Source organism: Macaca fascicularis, chromosome 13 (genome assembly GCF_037993035.2).
Source record: "Macaca fascicularis isolate 582-1 chromosome 13, T2T-MFA8v1.1".
Lineage (NCBI taxonomy): Eukaryota > Metazoa > Chordata > Mammalia > Primates > Cercopithecidae > Macaca > Macaca fascicularis.
This window is the reverse complement of record NC_088387.1, coordinates 6,785,551-6,803,686: the sequence shown is the minus strand read 5'-3', so window position 1 is coordinate 6,803,686 and position 18,136 is coordinate 6,785,551. Positions and strand designations below refer to the sequence as shown.

The 18,136-nt window shown below is 40.0% G+C and overlaps 1 protein-coding gene across 5 annotated transcripts in view; it reads right to left on the bottom strand.

Moving 5' to 3' along the window:
• Positions 1-369: 369 nt before the first annotated feature.
• IL1RL1 (interleukin 1 receptor like 1) overlaps positions 370-18,136 on the bottom strand; it is a 34,343-nt gene continuing 16,576 nt past the window's right edge. Inside the window, exons 1-11 of one of the 5 annotated variants that reach the window (XM_005575157.5) lie at positions 15,128-15,209; positions 14,123-14,334; positions 13,404-13,614; positions 12,174-12,348; positions 11,618-11,780; positions 10,134-10,205; positions 9,264-9,405; positions 9,026-9,171; positions 4,341-4,487; positions 3,175-3,342; positions 370-892 (exon numbers count right to left, since the gene is read on the bottom strand). In XM_005575157.5, coding sequence (XP_005575214.3) covers positions 507-892; positions 3,175-3,342; positions 4,341-4,487; positions 9,026-9,171; positions 9,264-9,405; positions 10,134-10,205; positions 11,618-11,780; positions 12,174-12,348; positions 13,404-13,614; positions 14,123-14,183 — 1,671 coding nt within the window. In that variant the 5' untranslated portion in view covers positions 14,184-14,334; positions 15,128-15,209 and the 3' untranslated portion in view covers positions 370-506. Of the gene's footprint in view, positions 893-3,174; positions 3,343-4,340; positions 4,488-7,484; positions 9,172-9,263; positions 9,406-10,133; positions 10,206-11,617; positions 11,781-12,173; positions 12,349-13,403; positions 13,615-14,122; positions 14,335-15,127; positions 15,210-18,136 lie in introns of those variants that run through there. The other 4 variants (XM_074011164.1, XM_074011165.1, XM_074011166.1 and 1 more) reach the window with 4 other exon arrangements.

Sequence of the window (18,136 nt, the reverse complement as noted above, 5' to 3'; positions counted from 1 at the left end):
TTAGCCAGGAGTAAAAAAGGTAGCATGCACCTTTGAGATATATATATATATATATATATATAAATTCTGGCATGTTGGGAACAAGATTTATGACTGACATTCAGCCTGAGGGAATCAGAATGTTCTTCAAGATGATGTGAAAATCCACTGTCGAATGATTAGTTTGCTCTTCAGATTATTGACAAAGAATCAGGAGCAACAAAGCAAGACAGAGAGAGAGGAAAAGAGAGTAGTGAAAACATCCCACACCACGGTGAAGAGAGTCAAGCAAAAAGGGAAAGGGAAGGGAATGGTGGCTGGAGAATGGGGGAGGATTGAGGAGAAAAAATTCTGGGCATTTTGCATCCACCCAGAATCAGGGAAATGGAAGCAAAGTTACCAGATAAAACCTGAGGCCGGAGCCCTTTGACATTCCTACTCCTCACACTTCAGTGCAGGGGCATGGGCCAGCTAGGAGAAGTTAGGAGAGCTTCAAACTCAGATGCCTTTGCACATCACAGCAGGCACTATTGCTTCTGGGCTGCCAAGGAAGTCAAACTGGAGGCCTTTCTGGGCATTTTGCTTGGCACAGGCATTTGGTACCTCACGTGCTTCCAGAATTTGGAATTCAGGGACCGTTTATTGGCAACGTGGTCCTCCCTCCACTTGATGGTGCCCTGCACTTCCATGAGATGCCTGAGAGAGTCCTGAAGCGCTTCAGCCTGCAGCATGTCCAGCTCGCTCAGAGCCTCCATCTCAATAAGAATCACCTTGGAGTCGTTCTGGATGAGGGCACTATGCAGGGCAACTTCCTGCTCGTAGGTAAACTCCTCGCTGTGCGTGATCTGAGGGGTCAGGATGAAAATGTGCCGCCTGCTCTTTCGTATGTTGGTTTCCACTGCAGTGACTACATCTAGTCATACAAGAAATAGATAAGATTTCCTATCAGTCTAATGCTTGAAACATAAACATCCTGAACATGTAAAAGTCTTATTGTTATAATCTGGTGTGAGATTCTCTGACATCAATCAAGTCACTTATTCATAGAAGTGGAAATATACGTGGATAGAGAACCCATTTTTTTCTTTGTGCTCCTTTCATTTGAGAGAATATCAGCCCCAATGTCCTCTTTTTATTTCCCAGGTAGCTTAGTCTTAACTAAAACAGAGTCCTTCTAGGTAAATGGGAATGTAAAGATATTTAGTCTACTGTTGCATTAGAGACTTAGAATTCTGATTCATTAGATACATATTATCTTCTTAGAATATTTGCTTATATGTTTTAAAATGGCTTAAAAATTTAACTCACATATTTAAAAGCACAAACTCAGGAAGCTCTGCCCCTCAAAATTGACCCAAGTCTCTAGGAAAGTAAGTCCTGACTTCACTTCACCCCCCATTAATCTCTGTTGTAGAAATGGATTTGATCCAGACTAGAAAAATCTTAAGGGACAATAGATCCCCTTTCCCTTTTGGTGTTTATAGAGCATAGACTCCATGGTGATTCCAATTCACTCTGGGTAGACTTAGAAAGAACATGAAATACCCAGTCCTCACTGCAACAGAAGAAAGCACAACCATGAATAAAACAACCCATGATATTCTGATAGACTGGTGTCTGAGGAATTGCAGATGCATGAGGCAGGCCAGCTGAGAAGAGGTGCTCCCAGAGGCAGGAGCACAGCTGCTGCGGAAGCCCCACCTGGAGGGTCAGGTACATGACCACCCTCTGACCTCCTGCCAGTGTCTCCCATTGGCTAAACCCAGCCTGGAGCAGAGGACAAGGGTGCAATGGCTTCCATGATGATCAGCCACCCAGGGCCACTGGATGGAGTGGTGATGCAGAGAGGATTTTGGTGGGGCAAATGCAAGATAAGTCTCATGAGAATAAAGATAGCACCTTAGTCAGTCATGAACTTTCCTAAGCAAAGAGTGAAGTTTGGTGTTGTTTTATTGGGTTTCATTTTATTTTGGTTGAGGAAAGGTCAGAGGACATGCACTGATGGAGGGAAGTAGAAAACCATTCCAGATTAGTATGTTGTCACACATTGAAGGCAGCACAAGCTTGAGTGTGAGAGAGCTAGCATCTGGGTTTAGCTGGGGAGAAGTGTAACTAGAACTTAGGTGGATGGACTGAGAAAGAAGAGGTGAAGAGCTTGTGGCCAGATGTGGCACACTGTTGAGCTCACAAACAACAGGAGTCCCTGCAGGTCCTTGAGTACGAAAGGAGTGTTTGAGAGCATTACTCATTACTTCTATCTGCCTGGGTGGCCAGTGGGAAAATGGGAGAAGAAGAGAGCCTCGAGAGAAGAAGTGCATTATATTCTCCTGAACTGTACCTTTCACCAGTCTCTTGAGCCATTATTGAGGCTATGAGCATTCCCAGATATTCCAGGGTAAACCAAATTCACCTGTTGTTCATACCTTTACATCTATAGGCATGTGAATTCCTCTTCTTAGTAAGATGAGTTTAAAATGTAAAACTGAATGTTTACTTTATTAGGCTTAGGCCCTTGATATCTGAGCCCCATTTATATTCCAAACCCTTCCTGATCTGTGAGAAATTAGAGAAGAGTTCACAAGGAGGGTCCATAGGTACTGGACATAAATGTATGAAGGGAAGGGAAAAATAGCTACTGAAATCATAGGAGTTGTGATAAAACTGTCAAAAATATATAAAATTGGGTAAGAATATTAAGGAACAGAAGCTACAATTCTATGTGCTCTGGTGAGAATATAAATTTGCAAATGTTTCACCAACATAAAGAAAGTCATGAAGACTCTCTGAGCCCTTTTACGGTATTTCAGCTAGTGCCTATGGCTACCAGAACAAAATTCTTCAATGTTTAAGTCCTCTTTCAAATCTTATGGACAGAATTAAGAAGTGGCAGAGTTATCCTGGTGGGGGACCAAGGAAATAAAGTAGGGATGATGGTTTACTAAGTCCTTGAAGCACAGGACTTCTAACTCTGAATTCATACCACCGACATTACTGTGAAGATCTCATCACCGGGACAATGATGGGAGAGGGAAGAGTGAAGGATAAGTGTCTGCTCCTGGATAAATATTTAAAGTTTTGGTCTTAAGGTCTGAGGTAGTAAATGCAATTCCTTATCCAATGCAGGGATAAGGCCACCTAGTTCACAGCCTCTAATAAGCATGAATTTCCGTCCCTAATGTATGTCCATAGCTTTACCTTCTCCAGGTAGCATATCTCTCCCATAAATGCATAAGGTATAGCCACATTTATTTTCAAGAACATCGGGCAGAATCTGGTGGACAAAGTACTCTACACGACTGGCCCCATCTGTACTGGATGTGTAGTTCCGTGGGTAGATAACATAAGCATCATAGAGCTTTCCATCTGAAAATGAAAACAAGAAGTACAACTTCTTACTTGATTCTAAAAATTCTTACTGGACTCTTAGAAGACATTGCTCTCCAAGTTTTATGGCTGTTGGTGAATGCGTGTCATCCTCCAAAATGTTCTAGACTCAAGAGATGTTGACGACCAAACCACTGCCACAAAACATGATCAGGAAATAACAGTCTTCATCCCAAAGTATTTCTCCTTTTTACTGTCACAGACTAAATAACAAAAAAGTGGAGCCTGTCCAGTGCAGTTAAAACCATTTCATCAATGCTGATTAATAATCTATGAACAAGGGGGCCTTCTGTGCTGGATAGACCTTGGTTTCAGCTTTGGTTTCCCCATACTCCCCTGGGGAAGTGAAAAAATGTAAAGTTAATAGTAGCAAGGGCATAGAATTTTTTAAGGGGTCTGAATTTTCCACAAATCAAACCGTTAGCTCCTACTTGAGTCAACTGATTGAAAAATGCAACGTGTATCTGCCTCCAAACGAAAGCATGAGGTTTGCATCTAGCAGGCAGAACTGACTCCTTTCATGAGCATGTTTGTGTGCCTAGGTTAGACTTTACAGATCAGGGTTTCAGGTAGAACACACATGCGTTCTGACGGACCTTTCTAACCTGCTCACATCTGGAAAACAGGAACAATTTTGCTACTGTGTTTAACTTCATAATATCTTACCAATACATTATGAAACTTACACCTTTCTGGGCTTGGGGCAGATTCTGTCATTGGTAACTGAGTAGGAATAGCAATCCTATCAGGGAAGAACTGTGAGCTGTTGAGATGAATCTCAGGACCATGAGGAGTTACAGAGCAGGATGGAAAATGGCCTCTAAGAAAATCCAAAAACACAACTCACTGATAACAGATTAGCAAGCAAAATGGAATCTGGGTTTAGCAGCCTAGCTATTGAAAAATTAATAGACAAGTAACCAACAGTTATTATGTGACTTTTTCTTTGGGTGAAAAACTTGGTATTTGCCACTTACCATTCCTGGTCTTGTAAGGTTTAGCTATGTCCCTCCAGAGCAGAGTAGCCTCAATCCAGAACGTTTTTAGGATGATAACCAGGATATTGATTAGCATTAACAATACACTACATACTGCAATTATGCAGTAGGTGCTTTGATGATCAACTATTCAAAAGAAAGAAAAATGATTATTACTACTGAAACAAGATATAATAAACAGATACATGGATGCTGGCTTCCCTTGGGAGTATAAGAATTTCATGTAAGATATACCCACTGAGAATTTTCATGGCTGCTTTAAGTACCAGGACATTCACATTTATTGAGCCTCTACCACATATCAGGCTAAGCATTACAGGGAATTCTCAACGGCAAAAGAGTCACAGAGACACTCGTCAACTTAACTAAGATGGGAGGCAAAAGCATGATTTTTGCTGGCAGAGGATTTTAGAAGGAGAACTTGCTTCACGCAGGACTGGGAAAGGGAGCCTTCCTGGAGGAGGGGGAGGCCTCTGAAAGATGAGTAGGATTCAGGGAGATGCAAAAAAGGAAATGCCCACCTGGGCAAAGAGAATACCATAAGCCTAAGTGCAGAGAGGAAGTGTGTTTTCTGAGGAATTGGAATAACCTAGTTTGGGGAATTGGTGGAAGATATGATTAGGAAGGTTGGTCAGGGCCAGGTTCTGTCCAGACTTGAAACCCCAACTAAGGCAGACTGCCTTATTCTGAAGGTCACAGGAGCATTGGAGCCTTGAGTGGTTTTCCCATGAGATTAATCTGATGGTAGTAGAAAGTTTGTTTCTGTGGAAAGAAACTATGGGCACTCAGAAAAGAATGGAGTGTGGTACTTGGGATGCAAGATGCAGAGGGTTGTAACTCACGCAATAATGAGAAAGGAATAGACAAGGTGCTGTCAGGGCATTAAGGAGAAGGCATCGACAGGTCTGAGAGATTTGTTACCTCTAAGGGCTTGGTGGTGTGGGAGATAGAAGAAGAAGCAAGAGTCACCTAAGTGGCTAAAGCATCTTTGATAAAGAACTCAAAAGTCAAATTACTAAGTTCTAGGTCCTACTCATAGCCCATACTTCTCTCATGGTGAACATTACTCAGCCAACACTGAACTTTATCCTAGTACTCCTTGCTTCACAAAATGCAGATGCAACACGCATATGCACTGACGAATGTGAGAAGAATCTCAAATGAGATTTGCTGATATGGTTCATTTCCATCTTAAGTCTCCATGCATGGGCTCCCAGTTCTGAGGTAGAAAAAGCACTGGACCATATTCACAAATTCCTCCACAACCTCTAATAGTTTATCAGCTCTCTCAGTGACCAGCAGTATGAAATCAAGAATTATCAAGGTGATATGACTCAAAGTTGGGGGAAAAATGTGAAAATTGACAAAGAGCTTACTGTCATCAGGTTAAATAATGAAAACTCTGTTAAGTAAATTGTTTCAACAGGATTCCTTTCCAGGTCACTCTGTCTAAAAACCCCAGCTGGATGCACAGAGGAATGTGTACTTCCTGTGGGGAATGCTGGGGAGTAACCATGCCAGTGACTGGACACTTCCAAGCAAAAGAAAGATGTTGATCCAAGACCTCAAAGGGAGTCTTTGTAAATGTGAATCATTTTATAAAAGTATAAGTAATTCAGGTATGTGATGACTAAACATTACTTTCTGTATACACATATAAATAGCAAAATGCTGGCTGTGTTTGAATCCTTGCTCCATAACTGTGGTATCTGGCAAGTTATCCAACTTTCTTTGCCTTTTACTTTGAAGTATTGAGAAAATAAACGAGAAAGTTAAATGTAAAATAAGTAGATGAGTCCTGGTACATAGGAAATAATGAATAAATGTGTACTATTATTATTATGAGCATCAAATAAGTATTTAGTAATAGTTAATAAAATGGGGGCACAGGCCTTTTAAGTTTTTGCTCTCTTAAATTTCAGAAATAAAAAAGAATTCATCATGACAACTCAACAGCAGTAGTAATAATTTGTGTTTAATTTATACAGTTGCTGAAACAGACTGTAACCATGTTGACTTAAAGAAAAACAGGCAAAATACAAATAAGCTAGAAGGAGCAAAATCACTGAACACCTGTAACACGAAAACAATTCCAACACATCGGTAAGCAGGGACATTGATCAATGATAATGTAGCAAAGCAAGAGGACACAAGGGCAGCGTGGGTGGGCAGGCTGGATGGATGGCTGCAGGGTCCACTGGGCCCACCACCACCCCAAGCATGGCCGTCACATAGCACCTTGACGGGGTCCACAGCCTTCCTGAGGTGCCACATTTATCACTGGCAGACACCAGAGACCCACAGAACACTATAGCACTTACAGCCATCTGCATGAGTTATGATTCTGTTTATTTTATGAAAAACCTACAAATCGGGGGTTAAAGTCAAAATTAAAACAAGAAAAACCCCACATACCACTTCAGGCAGAGACCTGCCACGATTACACCATATTGGGGGTCTGCTGTCCCCACACCCCAATCCTTTCTCCTCCTGTTGTGCCTCTCTGTGTGTATCTGGATGAATCTGGACCACACTGCACATATGGGTGGGAACTCAGGATTTAACACTTTCTTTGGCTATTTGACAAGTACGTTAAACAATTTCTATATGGTTGTACAGCCCCTGAGAAGTGATGAGTGTAAAAAAATATATTTTTCTCTCTCCTTCCTTTTATACGGGATACAATGCTTCGTATAGCGAACAGGATGCCTTTGCCTGGATATGCGAAGAACAAGTGAGGAAACTGACAAGGGCTCAGGAGTGAAATGCTTGGAAAGCTATTTTCCAAGACAACATTGCATTGTCTTGGACACAACGGAGACACACCAAGGGAGAGAGGAGAAGGATCAGTCCACCTCTGTGGGGGAAGAACTTCATCTCTGATGTTTCGCATTATCTGGGCATGGTGATGATAAGAAGCACAATGACTTGTAGACTGCTTTATTACTGTTTTGAAAACTCTGTAGGCAACATATCCCCTTCTTGTGTGCACCCATGAGGGATCACTCTCTCCACCCTGCTTTGGCTATTTGGGAAGCCACCAATTATTTATATATAAAAAAAGAATGTTACATTTTAAAAGATTATATAGCATCTGAAATTAACCCAATAAAGACTCATCAGTTTCATATTGTCCTTTTATTGTGTCAAATTATGATGATATCATTAAAATCCTGCTAGATTCAGAAAAAAACTATAGGGAAGCAATAAACAATTTCACTTTCCAATTGATAGAGAAAGTTATTGAATTTACCAAGCATAAATATAAAAATAGTATTTTGTTGTATAATTAAGCCTTATAGCTAGAGAAGTAGAAATGTACACAAAAAACATTTGGTATCAATAACTTGGTTGTGCATTCGTTTATTCGGTCAAAAAATATTTAACTGAGCACTGGCTAGCTGCCAGGTATTGCGCTAAGGACCCAAAGATGGTTGAGATGATGTCCCTCCCCTCATGGAGCTTGCAGTCATGTTGAGCAGACTGTCAAACAGATTTTGGCAAGGCAATGTGACCAGTGCTACGATACAAACAGGATGCTACAAGAGTACTTAGAAAGCATGTATACCGCAAACCGAGGGCCAAGAAAAGTTCCCCGGAATAGGTGGTACCTGAATTGCATGGTGAATAACAGAGGCAATAAAGAAATGGGTTGAGCTACCAGACTTCCCATGTGTTCCATATACCTTAAATACTTTATAAAGTTTAACAATCATAATGTGTATGATATGGTTTGGGTCTGTGTTCCTGCCCAAATCTCATGCTGAATGGTAATCCCCAGTATTCAAGGTGGAGCCTGATGGGGGGTGATTGGACCATGGGGGTAAGCTCATCATGAATGGTTTAGCACCATCCTCTTGATGCTGTCTTTGCAATAGTGAGTGATTTCTCATGAGATCTGGCTGTTTAAGTGTGTCACCACTCTCTCTCTCTCTCGCTCCTGCTTTCACCGTTTGAAGTGCCTGCCTTTGTTTTGCCTTCTGCCATGAGTAAAGCTCCTGAGGTGTCCCCAGAAGCAGATGCCGCCATGCTTCCCGCACAGCCTGCAGAACCGTGAGCCAATTAAACCTCTTTTCATATAAATCACCCAGTCTCAGGCATTTCTTTATACCAGTGCAAGAATGGCCTAACAAGTGTCTTACTATAAAGTAGCACCTAGGATTTTCTCACTGAAATGGCAGTAGTTAGATACTTCCCCTTTTTGTTCACTTTACCACCCTCACTAACAAAATGAGTGTTCATTATGACCAGAAAAAGGTATAGAAGGAACCACGTTTACAACAGGTAACACAAGTTATAAAAGAGCACAAAAGAACACGTTCAGTTTACTGTTGTTGGTGCATTTTCTTTCACATACAGTGAGACAGAGGGAGTTCATAAAGTTAGAAAACAAGGATGACCAAAGAAGCAGCTGAGTGTTGTAGAGAAACCAACCATAGGAGGCAGTGGGGAAGGAGGAGGAACTTAAGCAGCAGAGAAGCTCCCAGCAAACAGGAACAGTCTACAAAGACCAGATAGCAAACAGCATCCCAAAGAAGAGAAGTACATTTTATGGCACAAGCCATTCCCATTGTCTTGATGGATCTCTCGGAACCACACTCCATTCTGCTTACCCTTGCTACAGAAAGTTCAGGTGACCAAACAGTCTCAGAAACACTCCTTACTTGGATTTTTCCTACTTAGTCTTATGGTGTGCCTTCTCAAGCCATGCAAATTCAGGGCCAGACAGTCGTACCGCAGCAATAAATCCTCTTCCTTTACATCAGCTATTCTTAAAACCGTGTTTACACAAGCCAGCCCATCGCTGAAACTAAGAAAGCAACCTGTTACTTGTAATGCCTACTTCGCACGTGCAAACGATGTGCAAGGGGAAGAGGATGGTTCTCTTCGATATAAAAATACCTTTGATTTTGCCCTTCCTCTTGTTGAATTCTTGGTTCACTGAAGTCTGTAATTTTGTTTCCATTAAGCTGCCACTGGACGGCAGCCAAGAACTGAGCGCCTTTTCCAAAACAAGCAGAGCAAGTTAGGTTTGTGTTTTCTCCTAGAGGGGAGTAAGGACATTCACCAATAAAATTAACTTCTGCAACTAGCATTTTATCCCATTTAATGTAAAAAAAAACTTACTGAACACTTAGTATGCACCCCGCCAGGACCTCCCTCCCTCATCTCTAGCACCTTCCTCTTTCTATGTCCTCTCTTACCTCCTCCCTGCTCCCATTACTTTCATTCACCCAGCTGGGTTTCCCATTCACCCACCTGCATGGGAAACTAACAAGGCCAATGATTCTGGCTTCACCAACCCCACTTTATAAAGGATTTCTAGTAAAAGGATTGCCCTTTACTAGAAATTAGAAGAGTTTCTTTCCAACTGCTCCCTTCCACGTCTTTCTACAGTACTCTCTTCATCTCTCCATAAGCTACCTTTGAATATAAATGTGTTTTACCAGACCTGGCTACCATTGCCCAGAATGGACACTCTGCAGGTTTCCATCCCAAGCTCTGGGATAGAGATGAAGATGAAATTAGATGCATACATGAAAGCACCATGAATTACAACATGCAATAAACAAATGTAAACACTGCAATTGCTGTGTCCTGGTTCCCAATATTAGCAAATGCTTGGGGCAGGTGCTTCCAGGGATGTCACCTCACTTACCCCTCAAGGTTCCCTATGCTAATTGCCTGACCCCTGCTAAGGGAATTCAGAACAGGGGTCATATGGAAGGATTTTCCAGGCAATATTTACAGCATTCTGATAAATTTTCTTACCAATTTCCACTTCCTTTGTTTCATTGTGTGCAGGGGCTCTGATTACAGGAAACCGAGAGAAGCCTTGCTCATCTTAAAGACAAAAAGAAATATAAATATTAGGGGAGCATTGAATGCTACTCAATATAAGTTTGTATCTTCATGTTTCTATTCTATTTCATAGCAATGTTTTTCAAATTCTTCTGACAATAACCCATAATGACACACACACACACACACACACACACACACACACACACACACACACACAACACAGAAAAGCATTTAAATAAAGCTTTCTTTTATTACCTATGATGCTTTGTAATATCTGTATTCTCTTTGACATCACTAAAACAAATGCAGGTCCAACCCATAAAACTAATTACATGACCTAGTCATTGTTAGAAAACTACGCTTCTACAGAATAAGACTACAGGGAAGATTTCAAAAGACCTCTGAAAACAATAAATGGATGAGTCCACAGATTTGCTCGCAGTTCTCCACTAGGGTGGCCCATCCTCAGGGAACTCTTCCCCGTATGGAATTCTGACTCCTGGGACCACCAGGGCTGAAAGACTGGCAGTGCTTGTGGAGCGCTGCTGCAATCCTCCATCCCTTCATGCTCATTTATTTAAGGACAGTGTGATTAAGGACCACTGTAAGGGTTGATATTAAACAGAAAGAGATGCTAATAGGAATGTGGTCTGGTGATGCTTATTTTGCAGCAGTGCAGTGAAGTATTGGAAAACTCCAAAAAAATGTCTCCAACATTGCTTTGCCCTAAAAAAACTGTCATATGTTAAGGGGCTATTTCATCAACGTGTATAGATCAACTTGTGCTAAGAAGACCCCAGTTATTTACAGATTGATAAGCTATGATCGTGAAGTCTTTCCCTTAAATAGGCTTTTATAAAATTTAAGACAACTTAGAAAACACATTTTTAGAATGAAGTGAACTACTCAAGGCCACTGATGATATTGAAAGTATTTTGCAAACATGGATTAAAATCCACGCAATAACATTTATGTACACCATAGTATCGCATCATAAAGCCTCTCATTAAACTTTGAATCCAGTGAGTATTACTAAAGAGTAAATTCTTCTCTTTTTAATTTGCAGAAACTCTGAAACCAAACTAGGAAAAAAAAAAAAGTTGGTTTTGCTCTCCAAAATTTGAATGGCAAATTTTGTATTGCCATTCAAAAAAAGTAAGTTAAGTTAGAATTCAGACTGCTTTATCTTTGAAAAATTAAGTCACAAAAAAAGAATCAAGAATAGATGTGGCTTTGAATTAGTAATGTAATTCCCCCTGAAATTTCTTAAATCTTGATAGTGCGTTCAGAAAATCTCTTTGCGTCATAGTTCAGAATGTGTAAGATAAGATGGAGCAGGAGGAAGTAGAGGGAGGAGGGTGAAGCGCAAGAAACCCAACCAGAAGGGCACAACTGTTCCCACTTTGACTTCTTTCCAGTAGTATTCTACCTCATTAATGTTGGTAGCTCACCCTTGACCGTGAAGGACCTGGTCGCTGTCACACTATAATTGGCTCCATTTTCATTGTGTATAAATTTACAGGTATAATCACCTGCATCATCAGTCATCACATTATCAATGACCAAAAATGACTTGTGCGCCTTGTACCTTGATCCTTGAAGAGCCTGACAATTCTGAAATGAGAAATTTCATTTCCTTTTCAGTAATTCTTCACTTTTGTTTATTTATTTATTGACAGAATCTTTGTTGCCCAGGCTGGAGTGAGTGGTGCAATCTGGGCTCACTGTAACCTGTGCCCTCTGGGTTCAAGTGATTTTCGTACCTCAGCCTCCCAAGCAGCTGGGATTACAGGTGTGTGCCACCATGCCCAGCTAATTTTTATATTTTTAGTAGAGATGGAGTTTCTTCATGTTGGCCAGGCTGGTCTCGAACTCCTGGCCTCAAGTGATCTGCCTGCCTTGGCCTCCCCAAGTGCTGGGATTGGAGGCGTGAACCACTGTGCCTGGCCACTTGTGTCTATTTTAATTGTGTAATTTTCATCTATTTCCTTCCAAATTTCCTCTTACCTTAAACCACTCAAGAGGTGCTGTCCAATTGTAGAGGTCAATTGTAGGACAGTAAATTTTGGAATTTTTTTCTGATCCAGATACGGTTGAATACATCAAATAATCTGGAACGTTGCAATCTGGTTGTTTTTTATATATGGTGACATTCGCATATCCAGTCCTATTGAATGTGGGACTATTAAAATAAATCCAAAAATTAAGAGTCACTTAGCATTGTGAAATAACTTAACCTAAATTTAGCCTTTACTTAATATTGCTTTTCTTCTTAAAAACCATCAATATACATAATGGGTATTTTCTTATTTAAAAATAAACATGAAAATCTAGAGTTTAAATACTTTTTTGTTACATTTCAGCTAAAAACATAGCCCCCATAGTAGCCCTAACAATGACTTCTTTGCCATTTATTCATATACTACATCTGCTGTAACGCTGTAATCCCAGTGTAATAAAGATAACCACTATTTATTGAGAGTTTATTATGTACCAGTAACAATGTTGAGCACTTTTCCCCATTACCTTAGTTTATTTTCACAGTAATGCTTTGAGATGAATTCTATTATTACATTATATGCATTTTACAGAGAAGGAAACTAAAGGGCAGAGAAGTAACTTGCTGACATCGCACAGTTAACTAGTGGCAGAGCATGAATTTGACAGTTGTCTGGCCTCAGACTTAGGCCCTTAACTAATACATCCTGCCTTTTGATGTCGTTCATTTGACATTTTGTGTGTGCCAAATACAATCACAAAATCGAAACATTTAACAATTTGTTAACAAGAGTAATTTTTAGGCACACAATCTCATCAGCCTTCTGTGGCTTAACTTGGAGGTTCAAAGCATTGGTCATTGCCCCTTTTCACCTACTAGAGGCCCCCTGAGATGGAAAACATCCAGATTACTATTTTCTGCTCTAGTTTGTTCTTAATTCCAGCCAAATGTAAGCAATTGCTCTCAGTTATCTTGGTCACTAGGAAAGCTAGGTTTTTCTCTAAGTCAGCTACAAATTAATCCCTGCAACTGTAAATCCAAATAGCTCAAAATGAGCTAGACCTCAGTCTGATAGTATTCCTAGAAGTTTATCCAAATCACTTTTATTCAAATCACTTTATAAATTTAACTGTTCCAGAAAAGACTAGGGAAGGAATGAAAGCAAGGGCACCTCAGGCAATCAACCATTCAAGAAAGGGGAGCAGGGTGAAAGAAGATGGGAGCTCTCCGCATAATACCTTCTGACAATGCAGGTATAAATACCAGAATCAGCAACTTCAGCTGGTAGAAACTTAAGAAGTTGGCCTGAGGCAAACACACGATTTCTTTCCTGGGTGGGAATACTTTTGTTTGTTTGTGAGTAATACCAATCCACGATGTAACTAGGTTTTCCTTGTCTAGGACATCTCACAATTAAAGCCTCATTTTCCAGGCCCCACGATTGTTTACCTGCAAATAAAAGATATAAAGACGATCCTGAAATGATCAAATGAGAAGATCGTAATTCCTAGCCTCTCAATATTTGCTTCCAGGATTAAATTTAGAAGTCATTCACATACTGTGATACTTTGGGAAAGAATAAGTAACTGATTAAGATCTCTAATGAAATGCTAATGAGTTAATTTGGAGCTAAACCCCTCACAGTTCTCCGGTGGAAAAGCAGTCATACCTATCTAAACAAACTTTGTGTCAGTCAATAAACATCTGCAACACTTCCCATGTGCAGGCACCATGTTAAATTCTGCTGCATTTGAATATGTGAAGCCAAACTGATGATATATTCATTACAAAGAATTTCTTCTGATAGATTTGTAATGAATAATGATCATACAAAAACAATATATTTTTCAGTTTACAATTCAACTGGAACAATTGGAAGCACGCTGCTTAAAACAAGGTGAATGTTCTTGAAATTAATTTATAAAAATTTAAATTATAGTTAAAAGGCAATACTTACTAAACTTCGCTGCTGTGCAATACACGAGAATTGTGAGAATTGCTAAGATCCAAAGCCCCATTCTCTGTTTATCAATCAAGAGCAAGTGTTGGTAACTGGCTGTTGAGATTACTCCAGATGAGTCACTGGCATACGACAGTGAAGGTCACCACACGTGAGGCAGTTGATGATGCTCTCCAAGGCTGAGTTGGGAAGAGTAGCCTATATCTTAACTGAAAAATAAATTAGACAAAACCATAAACAGAATTTTTATCAGCCATGATTTTTACTTTCTCAGCACTACCCAGGAGAATGAATCGATCAACACATATTTCATTAAGTGCAAAGAGATATAACAGCAGGTTTCAGATATGCAGTATTGCACTTATTCCTATAGAAGTTTCAGGTCATATAGCTCTCACAATAATCATGCTATTTCACAATTATCATGCTACTTCACAGTTATATTTTACCAGTCTCATGAGAATGTCCCGAAATAAACTTAATTAAGAAGGAAAGAATATGAGTTTCTATTTTTGAAACAAAACAAAACAAAACAAAAAAAACATAAAATTCAGTAGATTTAGAAAATACATTGTATCTTGTGAAACCACAGACATCCACACAGGCTGGTGGCAGCATGCTCACAAAAATAACTCACAAACAGACACGTGTGCAAGTAGTCATCACAAAGCAACTTAGGAGTAGCAAAGTCAGAACTAGACTAAAGCATTAGCCAAGCAATTGTCCTATGCTCAACCCCAAACCCTCAAACTTTTGTTCCTGACTCAGCTTGTTCCCAGGAGTCACCAAAGGCTTTCTAAGAATAGTTGAAGGTCTGTGAATAATAATAAATACATTTATTTTTTCTTTCAGAAAAATAATCATTTACTTTCTTACTTCTTTTCTTAAAATATAAGGGGAGGAATAGAAGCAACGTAGAAATTTACAAACATAAAGATAAACACAATCATGAATGATGAAGACTTTTTTATTACAAATTTTAGATAACTAATTGATGCTTACCCAAACTGAAAGACAGAGGGGATGAACTTGGAGTCAGTGACGGAGCTAAGAATAGTTTCCAGTCTATGTAGCTCCCTCCTCCTAGACTACTCACTCTCTTCTATTTTAAAGCAGAGACACTCCACCCATCCTGAAATTTGATTTGTGGTCAAATCTATGACTTGTTCAAAAATGCTGATGCATCATGTCCTAAGAATTCTTGATGTTGACAAATAAATATTTAAACATAAAAACAACATTGAGTAATCCCTTGACAGGAAATAATTGAATGATTTCCTCCTATTTTAGCATCAGTTTCTCAGGCTGAATAATAAATAATGCTTATTGCCTGTGCCCCGATATTAGGACACTTTCAGTTCTAAACCGTCTTGACACTGGGGGCCTGGAGGCTGCCTTTCCAGATATTCCTTTACACCTCATTTCCGGAGACACCACTCACGAAAGCTCCGTCAGCCTTGGCAGCATTGGTGCCAGGAGTTTCGAAAGCAAAGGTTGGGGAGAGGCAATGCAAAGTAAGCTGCACTTTCTGGAACTTAGAAATTCTCTGTCTAGGGTCCAGAATGTGACTCCATCCCATCCCAAAACAGATTTCAGCTCCTTGGATTTAAGTCCCAGTAGGGCTCTCTGCCTGGATGAAGAAAAACAAAAAAAAGGAAGTTTTTCTAGAGTGCAGAGAAAGAGAAGGAAGCTGTGACTAAGAAGCTTCCCTCAAGTGGAATGACAAAGGAAACCATAACCCTCAACTCTTGGGCTCCAGGTAAAACAAACTTCAAAAGCAAAATTTGATTTTAGCTATGCATAGTTGCGATGACCCTAACATGAGTAAACTCAACCTACGTTTATGAGTCATCACATCTCAGAAGGATTCAGGAACTAATTCCAGACCAATATAATAATATAATGATAATAACTAACCTTTCTTTAGAATGTCCTCTATGCCAGACACAGTCTAAGTGATTTCCATGTATTAATTCCTTCATTCTCACACGCACCCAATGAGGCAGGCGCTATTATGATGATGCCCATTTTACAGACAAGGACACTGAGGCACAGAAAGATTAAGCAACTTGCCCACGTCACTTCACATTAAGAGTTGAAGTCAGAATCCGAACCCAAGAAGGCTGGCTCTGAAGACCAGACTAATCACAGAATCCAACTGCCGCTGCTTGTGGAAGGTTAAGAAAGGAGGAGCTGCAAAAGGGAGAGTTCTCAGTACATTTTTTGAGCCAGTGTCTTTGCTCCCCACGGGGGCTGGGGCCACTCTTGAATCTCTTATCTGTCAGGGGTTTAGTCAGCCTTTTGGCATGTGGAGTGGCTCTGAGAGGAAGAGATATAGAGTCCTTTGACCGCTGGGAGAGGAGATTAACCATGAGATGTTCACCGTAAATTAGAGGAATTAGGTCTGCACATTGTTATTCTTGACCTACTTGTGGAAGTCCATTTCATCAGGATCTTATTGCAATTGGGGCATGAGATCACAGCCAGGAGCCAGCGAGTCTGCAACGGTGCCTGCGATTGCCCAAGTGCTGCATAGGGTTTGTTCAACAAAATAACACAAACTAGGAATTGTTTTACATTTGATATCCCAAAACATCTTTTTAAAACATGTATTAAGTTTGAGCATTCATTCTTAAACTAGGCCACGTGAGCACTGGTTTCTCAGTTTAGAAAATAAAGCTTCCATCAATTTTAACATCATGATGAAATTCTGCAGGAGTATTTATTAAAGTTGAACTATTCCTGTAAAACAATTCAGTTGTTCATTTGACAATTCAGACTTTTCGTTCAAAGTGCAATACTGAGTGGTACTTATCATCAACATCACTCAAATTTTATAGATAAAAATAAAAACCCAAGGATAAGACTGGTTAAGTAATTTGACTAAGTTCACCCAGTTGCGGCTGGGGTTGAAACAAGACTTGCTGAACTTCAAAGCCAAGGTTTTCTTTACCCCTAACGTCAACTGAAAAAGAGAACATTCTCTATGCCAGAGATTAGAGTGGTAAAGCTTTTCTTTTTATAATTGGGACTGGGTTATTAAAATAAGCTAGTCTATACTTTCTTCTTTGAAAAGAACTAAATCATTTTGGCTTCTCACTATTCAGGCACCACCCAACATAACAGAGAGTAGTTTATACCAACTTCAGACAAACTGGAAAAAGGCAAGCTCTTCTAATAAACGAATAAAGCAAGGCATTTTAAGCACTCATACATTTCTGCCAACTTAATCAGAAACAGTATCTGCTTGTTTCTCTGGCTAATATCCACTTTTTAAATACTTCTCATAACTACTATCCCTTTTCAGATTAATTTCATAGAATCTAACCTCATTGAACTAGATTTTTCTTAATTTTGTTACAGTTTTGAAATCTTATATGTGTCTGTTTATAATCTACTTCACTGACATATCCACTAAAAAAAAACCAAAAAACAAAAGAACAAACAAAACTTTATATTTTGAGGGCAACAACTAGCTGCTGGCTTATGGAATGTGACACTCAAATACTTCCAAACTTAGAAGGCATCTTTCAAGACTTCTTCATTTGACTTAGCAGATATCACACTGAAATGTAACATGCAAATGTCCTAACACATTCCAGAGCTGGCCATGTGTGGCCTGCTCTTACTGTAAACCGGTGTCAAAAGACAGAGAACTTGGTTACATTAATCTTGTATGAATTTCAGTGAGTCAGGCTCTCATTGAGTGACTCTCACTATAAGCCAGAAATGGATTTTTCCCCTTCATTTCATTAGAGCACACCTGGGTACCATTTTTATTCTGTTTTTCTTTTAATTATTTTTTTCTTGATGAAAATGTTTGCAGGACCCGCAGCGGATGGGGCAGAACCAGCATGGCCCTAAACGACCTGGCCTGGGCCTCTGGAGAATGTGCTGGACCCCCAAGCTTTATTAGCTGCGGTGCCTTGAGTAAAGTGCTTGCCTCTGGGATCCTTCTTGCCCACACTCTAAACTCGAGGCCCACTCAAGCCTCCACTCCTTCCCTCCAAA